This window comes from Hydra vulgaris, chromosome 10 (assembly GCF_038396675.1).
Source record: "Hydra vulgaris chromosome 10, alternate assembly HydraT2T_AEP".
Taxonomy (NCBI): Eukaryota; Metazoa; Cnidaria; class Hydrozoa; order Anthoathecata; family Hydridae; genus Hydra; species Hydra vulgaris.
Genome location: NC_088929.1, coordinates 778,281 through 790,000, shown reverse-complemented (window position 1 = coordinate 790,000; position 11,720 = coordinate 778,281). Strand labels below are relative to the sequence as shown.

The 11,720-nt window shown below is 29.0% G+C and overlaps 1 protein-coding gene across 1 annotated transcript in view; it reads left to right on the top strand.

Annotated features, from left to right (window-relative positions):
* LOC136085710 (uncharacterized) overlaps nucleotides 1–11,391 on the top strand; it is a 174,700-nt gene extending 163,309 nt beyond the window's left edge. The window contains exons 21-26 of the mRNA XM_065807029.1: nucleotides 10,057–10,131; nucleotides 10,239–10,364; nucleotides 10,436–10,650; nucleotides 10,794–10,834; nucleotides 10,906–11,002; nucleotides 11,080–11,391. Coding sequence (XP_065663101.1) covers nucleotides 10,057–10,131; nucleotides 10,239–10,364; nucleotides 10,436–10,650; nucleotides 10,794–10,834; nucleotides 10,906–11,002; nucleotides 11,080–11,371 — 846 coding nt within the window. The 3' untranslated portion in view covers nucleotides 11,372–11,391. The remainder of the gene's footprint in view (nucleotides 1–10,056; nucleotides 10,132–10,238; nucleotides 10,365–10,435; nucleotides 10,651–10,793; nucleotides 10,835–10,905; nucleotides 11,003–11,079) is intronic.
* Nucleotides 11,392–11,720: the final 329 nt, after the last annotated feature.

Sequence of the window (11,720 nt, the reverse complement as noted above, 5' to 3'; positions counted from 1 at the left end):
TTTATATATATATTAGGGTGACCCAAAAATCAAAAAAAAAATGCAGCTAAGATGTCCTATGGATTTTGCTAACTAGTATGAGTTCCCATGCAAAATTTAAGGTATGGTGGATGCTTGTAACAGCTATTAATAAAAATCCATTTTTACAGGGAATTAACATTTTTATGCTATTTCCCTCTAAAATTGGTATTCCCTGTAAAATTGGTTGCGGTATTCCACCACTACCACTGTCTACCATTAAGTTCTTATTATATTAATACTCAAAAGACTTAAAAGCACAGTGTATTAATTTAACTTTATAAATATTTAAATCAAACCTTTGCTTAACATTTGAATATTTCAAAATAATGGGAAGAGCTAATGCTAAAAACGGAGCTGTAAAGTCAACCAAATAAAACTCAAAAAGACCTATTTATGTCCTTAAAACTCCACTGAGCTCTCTACCAAGCAGGCAATGGCCTGCTAATGGTCATGTTATTAGATACTTTCTGTACGTTATTTTCCCCAAGGTTAAAAGATTCAAACTAATCAAGGCTAACTTTGCTCGTGCATAAAAAAGATTTTCTGGAGATATGAAGTGCAGAGGAACTGATAGACCTTGTAACGACGTGACAGGAGAATACTGTTTGCTCCGGAGTATTGTAAATATTTGGGTCTCTTTTTATTTTTAGAACTATGTTCTTTTAGAAGTAAGCATACTAAATAAGTTTTTAGAAATTTACAAGCAATATAAAGCTGTTTTTAATAAAAAAACACTTAAAATGTAAATGTTCCTGTTAATGACAGACAACCTGTTTGACATCAGTTTGTAACGGTTTGAGTACACCATCCGTCAGAATACTTAAATGCCAAGAAACAGTGCTACAGTAAAAGAAGACCTAGACTTTCTTCAAGATCAAAGACAAGACAGAAAAAATTTTATCAGTACATTCGTAGATGAAGAAATTGTGCTGCAAAAAACATTGGTCTTATCCAAGAATATATTTATACATCCCACAATAAAGAACAACGCTAGAATATCTTATTAGTTGCTGAGAGCATATAAAGCATGTTAAAAAAAAATGTCACAGTCTTAACTCATGTTAAATAAATGATTTTAGAAAAAAAGTTTTTATGTCTATAATCATTAATAGCGACAATTTTAAAAAACAGTTTCAAGTTCAATTTTTTTCACAATCAAGTTCAAAATGTTTCACTTTTCACCAAAACTCATGTTTGAAATTGAAACTCAATTTTTACTTGTGGCTGTTCCCAACATATTTCAAGGTAAAAATTTTGGGGGAGGACATTTTATATGGTTTATAATGGATAGGAAACCTTAGCATTTTCAAACTCTATTAATAACGTTTTTTCATTTTTGGGTCACCCTAATATATATATATATATATATATATTTATATATATATATATATATATATATATATATATATATATATATATATATATATACATATATATATATATATATATATAATAACTTTAACTAACTAATTAATATAATAACCTTAATTAAATATATAAGCCATGTGTTTATGAACACAAAAGAACTTCTTTATTCTTTTACGTAACATGGACGAGGGGGCAACCACTTATATATATTGAAAAAGCCGCTATTTATTTTTGTTGACAAGGATATATAAAAAGATAAATGTATATTCAAAAGGTTATAAAAGATAAAAACACATTCAATTAATATTAATAATGTTTATCTTTTTATTTTTCTGCATCACACCAAGTCTATTATTTAACCTATTCTTTAAAATTTTACTTGATTTTTGTCTTGGTTTTCTGAATACAAATCGAACTTTGTCTACAGTGAGCAATCTAATTTGTATTTCAGTTTCATTAGAATATCTTTGAATATACTTCGCCATTATACCTAAAGACCGTTCCGAATGGTTATTTACAATCATTAAAGTTTCAGCATCTTTTTAAAAACTTTTAAAGCATGATTGGGTATGCCAATAGTTTGGTAGAAGTGAGAGCCAGTCTTTAACTCATTGCTTATTAAGACCAATAATGTCAAAAATAAGGTAAGAAAAGTCATCAACTAAGATAGGCAGGGATGGTGGTTTTATTGCAATATTTATATTCGTATTATAAATTTTCTTGATATCTTTTATTACTTTGTTCTCAGGCTTGACATGCAAGGCATGTCAAATGATAGAATTGCTGATGCAATTTTTGTCTTCTCTTTTAATATTAAATCATCCTCTCCCAAAGCTAGAGATATCATTGTTGAATCCAAATACCAACAATGTTTATACTGAGACTCCAATATAGCATCAACAGCAGTTGGGTTTGTTCATACCTTCTTGTACAGATGCATTTGATGTATGGCTGTAATATCAAAAAAAGGCGCTTTGATTATACCCTCAGATTGTAAATACTATTTTGCATAAAAGCAAATAATAAATTCTGTATAAGGCTAATTTCAGTTTTTAGTTTATCATTTGCTAGAGCAAATGTAAGTTGGTTGGATAGATGCTAAAGCTTTAGATAATAAATTCCTTTTCCTAAAAATTTTGCACGATGAATAGCACCTGTATTCATCATGCAAGATTTTTAGCAAAAGCAATTATTTATCTAAACACCTGAATAAAGAGGATTATCATGTCCATTTAATTTAACATTTCCCACTAACTTCTAAAAGTGAAGCATTCTTAGTTCATTCCCACTAACTTCTAAAAGTGAAGCATTCTTAGTTATTTAAAATAGCCATTCTATCTCGCTTAAATATTTTTCCTTTGTTTAGTTCAAACAATGTATTGCCGTCGAAAATGATATATACATTGATATGGAGATGCATCAATGGCTACTTAAAAATCTTGTTTTGTAAAAGCTGATATGTTTTCATTTTCCTTTTTTATATTTTTATAAATGCGGTAGACTAACTGCTTTTAACTTCTTTAAGGTCAACATCTGATTGATATAGAACTGTATTTGTTACCTTCTGCAAAACATTTGGCGATATATCACATGCTGTGGCAGTAAGATAAATATTACCAGCACAAATATCTTTTGGTATTTTTGCAACTACTGTGTCTGGGTTTTTAGTAACTTCGATATGATACCAATCACCTGGATCAAAATCAGATTTAAATTGAAAAATCCTCGCTTAGATCTGTGTTTATAAGTTCAACCTTGGGTACATCATTTCCCAAACTTATAGACTGTGAACAATTTTTCTTCCTGATACTTTCTTTTGCCTAACTTATAGTAATGTTTAAGTATTAGATTTTAATTTTAGAATTAGTGGAAAAGAGAATAAAGTAATAACTTTATTCTCTTTTTCACTAAAACAAACTTTCATCTGAACCAATTACAAACTTTCTTTGACGTTCCTGATCGTCCAAAAACTTTAAGTCTTCAATCTTGTCTTTTATGGATCATTTTTTTATCTTTACTGATCATGTTTTTGAGATAAGAATTACTAGCCCAAAAAAAATTTTTTTATTTTATCTCAAACCAGTTTTGTTTAGCCAAATCGCCACTAGATCCTTGTTTTGCATTCTTTTTTAAGTTGGAATAAGACTTGTGCAAATTAAAAAGTTTTTTTTAACTAAAACTAAATCAGTTAACATATCAAATCCAGCTTTAATCCAGGATCTCTTGATTTTAGACAAAATACATTCACAGCAACTATCTGAGCATCAAGCAAAAATTTTTTTAAGGGGACAAGCAATTATATTTGATATTGATGCAGATTGACATTGCTGGTGATATCTTAAGTGTTGAAGAATTTCCAAGCCCGTTGGAAGCTGTATATCTAAATAAAAAGATTTTAAATTATTAATGAACCATTCGAAAAAAGTCTCATAAATAATTCCAAAAAAAAATTCATTACTAATTCCAGTATAAACAAAAATGTTTTTACCTGAAAAAGCTGGTTTTGCTTCTTTTATAATAAAAAGTTCCTTTTTCATTAACCTTAGTTGAGTTGCACTCATTTCTAATATGTTTATTTAATATACTAATCTGAAATTATAAGAAAAATGTAAAATTTTCAAATTTTCAGAAGTTGTATCAATATATAAATATACAACAATAAATGTAACCACAAAACATAAATTTTTGAGGGGTAATAAAAGAAGCATACAGATTTAAACTAAAATATAGTTCTTTAAAAAAAATTTGAAAAAAATTAATTTAACCCCTCCCTCAAAAGATCCGCAAATGACCATTTTTCGGTCATTTTTTTCCTAAATAATTGGTTTGAGGGGGATGGGGGGTCAATAGTGATCCAACAGCGCTCAAACTTTTTGAGGTTCATTTTTTATATATTTGCCCCAAATTAAGGGGTATGGTGTTTATGTTTTCCAAATTTACTTTTTTTTATTTCCCCTAATATTACCTGACAAATATAATTGCTACAAACCAATGAAGTTATAATACAAACTATAATACCGTAAATAGCATAAAAAATAATAAGTAAATAAAACAAACTAGATTGACTAATCTGTATTATAATGAACATTTTATTTAAAAATAGGTTTCCCATTATATTTGGAGTATTTCTTTAATTCGATTCGTTTTTGTTAGGAGCAGTATCCAAAGTTTTACATCAATTATAGTTACTTGTTTGTCACATGTAAGGTGCAAACAAATCCTTGTTGATAAATGTCTGAAGGTTTCTCCAATATAACTAGCATTATATCCAGTAATAGATAATTTGTAAACAACATTGGATTTGAGCATCTTGGAAGTGGATCTTTTATGAATAATAAACTGTTTTATAATTTGTTATCAGTGAAATTAAAATTAATTATGACATATTTTTAATATTTTATTAATTTTATTAACTATTTTACTTTTAAGTAAAGTTTGATTAAAATCCTATTAATAAAGTTTTTAGGGTTATAATTTATTTTTTAGGTTTATCAATACTATTTATAACAGATAGATTTAACTTTTTATCAACAAGCAATTTATTTTCAGTGTCAATTATTTTTGGTGGATATTAAATATTTTTTATTTTATTCGACATTTGCTTTATATTTAATTCCACCTGTGACTCTTTTTCTTTTTGTAAAGAATTAAAGCAAGTTGATATAATTAAGAAATAAATAGTTTCCTATAATGTTAAAAGCTTGTTTACTAATATTCTATTTAATGAAACTTTATATATAGTTACTGATTTACATTTTAAAAAAGAAACATGTTTAAAATATTTTCTAAAGCTTAATCCAAAAAATTAAAACAAGTCTCAACATTTGGTTCTCATATCTTATTTAACGAGAAATATTGTGATCAATTAGACGGCGTTGTCATGGGTTCTCCTTTAGCGCCAATATTAGCTCATAATTTTTTAGGGTTACACGAACAAAAATTGGTTATTAATTGCTCTTACTCCATACCGATATAAATTATATAGATGATATTATCGCTATTTTTAATTAATAGTTTTCCTGAGAATTGTTTTGCTGATAGATATGGAAGTAATGGTTTCGATTTAAAATTGCAGCGGCTCAACGTGTGGAAAACCTATGAGAAGGGTGATGCTTGACTTGGAAAAGTCGAAAAGGAATAAGAGATTCCATTTCAGCTAAAATCCCAGATATTACATCAGAAGCACATTTATAGCAGTAAGACGATAGATTTCTACCCAAAGGCCATTAAGGTGAAAATTACGAAAAGATTCCAGTCAGCTTTAACTTAGTGATAAGAAGTACAATGATTCTGATGATGAAAAAGAAGTTTTAGAGAGATCAAACTGTGATCAACAGCGTCTCAGGGTTATTGTGGAGAAACTTTGCACTGACAAGGATCAGAAATAAGATATATGTTGAGTAGAGACAGTATGGATCAATAGTGGAGTCTGCAGAAACACTAACACTATAGTCAAGCCACTCAGTGTGACGAGCATTGAAATCACTAACAACAACGATATTGGCTGATAAATAAATAGAGAAGGCTTAGTCAATTTGGTCAGAAATAACATCTAAGTGAATGCACTTTTGAAATAAGGGAGAGCGATATATAACAAAGAGAAAAGTGGTAGAATGAGGTGGTGCTAAACAAAAGCACATAAAAGAATAGTCGGTGAATTCAAACCTAGTTTCTTGATTAGCGCGTGAATTCTTACAAATGAAAATGCCCACGCTATTTATGTGAATATTGGTGTTCTTAAAAATTAAAGGAAGATAATTGTTGCTAAATGTTGCTTGGCTTCAGTGCTTTTCACAACATCCACTTCAACCCATTTTGAAAAACTGTCAACTACAACAATAATTTTCTATTCATTGAACCTGCATGGTCAATGTTTAATCTCTCCCTTGCTCTACTTGGATATTCCCAAGGATGAGACTCAGTTAATGGACACTTCTGATTTCTTTAACAGGTGTTACAGTTCTTTGCTATGTAAAGAACTGTGAATTCTCTACTTCTCAATCAAATCAATTGAGAAGTAGAGGTGTGGTAGCCCGTAATTGATTTCGAGCCACCAGACGTAATTTCTAGCTAAAACTTTCATTTAACTCACTCCTGGATAAACCTTGTGTAACTCTTCTAATACTGTTTCTTGTCACACTTTTTGCACCACTAATTGGCCCACACAATAAACAACCTTCTTCTGTTGACAACTCAAAAAACCTATATGTGTATGGTTTCAGTTCCATTTTACTTCCTTCCCCGTCTAAAACTTTATTTAAAACCACTCCTAATATGGGATCATTGTATGTGCCTAATCTCAATTGTTACTGTGTAATAGGGGTTTGTCTAGCTCCATCATAGTCACCTCCATGGTTTTTACTTGGACTTATCTGTCGATGCATCTAATGGTAAACAACTTAAACCATCTGCAGTAGCGTTCTTTTTTTTTTTTTTACAATCCTATGCTGACAGTAGCAGGGTCCAGCGTAATAATCTAGCAGCAGCTCTTGCAGGAAGTTAATTCTTTTCTGAAAATTGCCCAGTAGAGGTTTATGATCAGTGTACAAATTAAACTTGTGCCCATATAAAAACTAATAACATTTTGTAACTGTAAAATCTAATGCTAACCTTCTTTTCCTATTTTAGGCATAATTTCTTTTAGCCATACTTAATTTTTTAAACATTAAATATAGCGTGAGAACAGCTCACAAGCTATAAGGACTGGCATCACAGTGAACCATGATTTATTTAGATGGATCAAAGTGGGCTAACAATGGTGCATTGCATAACAAAGTTTTAACATTTTGAAAAGCTTCCTCACTATTTTTAGTCCATTTTTCAAAACATATTCTTTCTCAAGAAATTATGGAGAGGTTCTGTAAGGGAAGCCGTTCTAGGTAAGTAGGGATTGTAATAGTCAGCCATACCTAAAAATAGTCTTAACTCTTTGACATTGGTCTGTCGAGGAACATCCCTGACATTTTCACATTTTGTGTTGTTGCTCTGCAACCTTCTTTGCTGATTATAATACCACAAAATACCACATCTGGTTGCATGAAAGAGCACTTAGGTACTTTAAGAGTTGACCGTAATTCCTTCAAGATTCTAAATACGGGTTCTAAATTGCTTAAATGTTGGTTATCAGATTTTCTAGAAATGAGTATATCTTCTTCTCGTACTTTCACAAATGGTAACTTACCCAACTTTCTATTCATTTCTCTTTGAAAGATTTCCGTTGCACTGCGAACACCTGGCTGAAGATGCATTTGCTGATATAAACCTAGATGCGCATTTATTGTGAGAAATTCTTGTAAAGAGTCATCACACTCAAGTTGCCATTATGCCAGGGACATTTTGAGCTTGGTGTATTTCTGTCCTCTTGCAATAGTGGCTAATTGATCAGTAGTGTTGGGTATTAGATTGGTATCCAGAGGGGCAGCTTGATTTATTGTAATTTTATAATAACACATATACGTGTTATTATAAAAATGCAATACGCAATGAACCCAATAGATCTTTTGAATTCTTTAGAACAGGCACTATAGCTGCTGCCCATTTTAAATATTGGACTCTTTTCCAAACCCTTTAGTCTTCCAAGATACTGGTCTTGGTTAAAAAAACTTCGGTTGTAGACCCTCACGTACGGTGACAAATAAAATCTTTTAGGCATGCTAAACTATCACTAAACACCTCTGGAAATTTCGCCTCTTATGCCTCTACCCTCAAATCAAACCAACTGCGAAAATTGACATTTCTTATTCCTTTACACAACTCCACCCATTCTAGGTTTAGTCTCTTAATCCAACTTCTTCCCATTATTGTGGGCACACTTCCTTTAGCTACAGTTATATGTAAACTGCAACATTGTCCTTTATAATCTACTTCAACGAGCCCTATTCCTTCTAGTGTAACAAGTTCTCCTGTATAAGTCTTTAACACCACTTCAAAACTTTTTAACCTTTCATTATTTCAGATTTGTCACCTATAGAATAAAAAGCTAAAAAATTACTTACGTTTTCTTCCGCTTCAAAAGTGTTTCCTTTAGTTGATCCTTAAAAACTTTTAAGTTTGTTTCACTCCTTATTTCTCCTCCTTCCTTCCACCAAACTCTTTCTTTTCTGATTAAAATCTTCTTTTAATATTTCCTTCTCTGCCACAAGTAAGGCACTTTAAGTTGGAAATTTTTTGCCATTTTTGCAACTTGACAGGTGACCTGTGTAGCTTTATCGGAAACATTTTCTCTTTTCATCAAATTTTATTCGAGTATCTACAAAGCTACCGGTTTGACCGAGCGGAAAAATATCAGACTGATTCAAGACTTTGTTAAAGGCTACATCGGATGACATAAAACAGAATCTTATGCTCGTTGCCAGAGACAACTAAAAGAAACTAAATACGGCCATGACATAAAGTAACTCAAAAATGTTTAATATTTCAAACTAGAAATATGTACTTAAAGAGAGTTCCTTAAATGCGTTTTTTTTTTCCTAAAAAATGCACTCTTTAAAAAAAATGAACTTTTTCGTATCACTTTTAAATGACAAAAAATGTTTTTTTAGTTTATTTTAAGCCTTTTTGACCATCGAGAATGGGAAAAGCTTGACAGGTGATTTTTTTGTTTTGTTTGGGAGAGTATTAATTACTATTAAATTTTTAAGATAAATTGTCATCAAAACACATTATTTTTAGTAATAATCGAGACAAAAAGGTTTGATCAACTTTTTCGAATACTTTTTAACTACTTTTTAAATAAAATTTATTTTTAATGTTTTACTTTAAATTAAAAAAATATAAAACTTTTATTAGTTTTTTTTCATCGGTTTGACTACTTTTTTGCCGGTATGAAGCGCCTTTTTTATAGAAATATTTACAAAATTTTTGAGTTAAACGTTAAAAAAAAGTTAAAAATATTTAATAAAGTATTCAAACAATAATGAATAGTGTTTAATAAATATTTTTTATTTTGGCAATTTATTTTAATATAAGGGTATTATTTAAATATTCATTTTTGCTCTAAAAAGAGTTCATATTTTTTATTTTATTAAATTTCTAAGTAAACCTTTTCAGTTTATATATCAGTATATTCATTATATATTATATATATTATGTATTATATTAGTTATATATTATAAATAATATTATATATTCAGTGATATATATCCAAAATACAAATTGCTCTTTTTTTCCTATATTTCCTATACATTTTTTATATATGAGATCGTTATGAAATCATTTATTAAGTTTCTGATTTCATTTATTAAAAGTGCAAAAAGACTCATTTTATCGTATGCTAAATAAAATAAAAAATAAAAAAATAGTATAAATAATATTGATAAATAAAATAATATTGATAAATAAAATAATATTAATAAATAAAATAATATTGATAAATATTTTTATAATTTCTGTTATATTGAAAATCATAAGTATCGAAAACCATTTTCAAAAAATATATTCTACATTTGAATTGTAACAGCCAACCATTATTAAAAGTACGTATAATTTTTTTTATAGTCTTGAAAGTTTATTTATATTGTCTTGAAAATGCTTTTTTTTTAATTGTTCTTACTACTAACTATTGTTAACTAATCTTTTTAATTTTTTTCATTCTTTGATAACATTTATTCTTGATATAATTAGGAAATATCGTTATATTTTTGTATTCCGTTTTTGTTTTGTTTTAAGTTTTGTACATTAAATATTGATGAAAAATCGTTTGTCAACTTTATGTATACGCAAGGATATCAACAATCTCTGAAGGTTTAATTTTTTTTTTTTTTGGTGAGGCAGTAAAAAAAAATTTTTTTAAATAAATTTATGATTTTTAATTTATTTGCTCAATCATTTATTAAACATTTTTTTTTAAGACAACGACAATGATAACGGGTGATTCATCTTTGGGTGTTAGGCCGAATGAAACTCCGTTAAAAGATAACGGGACGTTAACGCCTGACGATTTGCTTAGTTTTGCTTGGCAAGTGGCATCAGGAATGGTATTGTTTCAATGCTTTGGTTTATACTGTTATTATTAATTTGATTAACCATGGTTTATGGATATTTTTAGGAATATCTTTCATGTTCTAAATTGGTTCATAGAGATCTGGCTGCTAGAAATATTTTGGTCGGGTCAGGAAAAATTGTAAAAATATCTGATTTCGGTCTTACTCGAAAAACTAATGATGAACTAAACTACATGAGCAAAAAAAAGCGTCGTTTACCAGTCAAGTGGATGTCGGTTGAAGCCATATTTGATCAGATGTTTACTTCATTCAGCGATGTGTAATTTATTTTAATATAATTTTTTCATGAATTTTATTTGATCCTGCAAGTTGTTACAACTGAAGCCATATAATAACTGCGCAAAGTTTTTTTTATTTATTTATTTTTGTAGGTTTTTTTAATTCGCATTTTGTATGTTGTAGGTGGGCTTACGGCGTTGTATTATTTGAAATTGTAACGTTAGGTAAGAATAATAAAAGATTTTTGAAAATCAATTCAACAAAATTTTTTTTAATTTTTGCCAAATTTTTTTAGGAGGTACGCCTTATCCTAGTATTAGTAACCGTGAACTTCTCTCTCTTTTGAAAACTGGTTATCGAATGGATAAACCAGAAAATTGTTCTGAAACAATGTAAGTTATTATAACCTTATGCCTTGATTTACTAAACAATGCTGTTTATTTCAAAAAAGTATTTGTTGCAATTTTAGGTATGATATTATGTTGTGGTGTTGGCATGAGGATCCATTACAGCGTCCTAGTTTTACAACACTGCGTGAGTATTTTGATAAAGTAATATCTAAAATTGGCTGTTATCTCAATTTTGAACTCAACGAAAATACTGCACCGTCATTTTTACCGTCTGAAATAGATAACAATGACGACAATACAATAGAAGACGGGGTTTTACAAAATCCTGTGCGCGTCAAGTCAAAAGAAGAAATAAAAAAACTAGATGAATCCATTCTTCCATTGTACAATAGATATACAAGTGTTAAATAAAATCCACCAAGTTAAACAAATGATTTAATGTTTGAAATTAAAATCTTAGATTACCATTAAAATTTTGAAACGTACGGTCTTTGCTAAGGTACACTGATTATGTGCCGGTTTTTAAAACTTGCTCTATTCTGCGTTTTTTCAGAAAAAACACATTAGGTGATTTTGACAATTATATTTAAATTCAAATTATCAAATTTAATTTATCTGAATATTGGATTTAAATTTATTCTTTTATAATATTTTTTATTCGTTATAACTGTTTAACATACTATATAAATGTCTATCAAAATGTATTTCCTTATTGTTTTGATCATCATTATAGTGAAAGAAAAGTTTATATTGTGGAAAA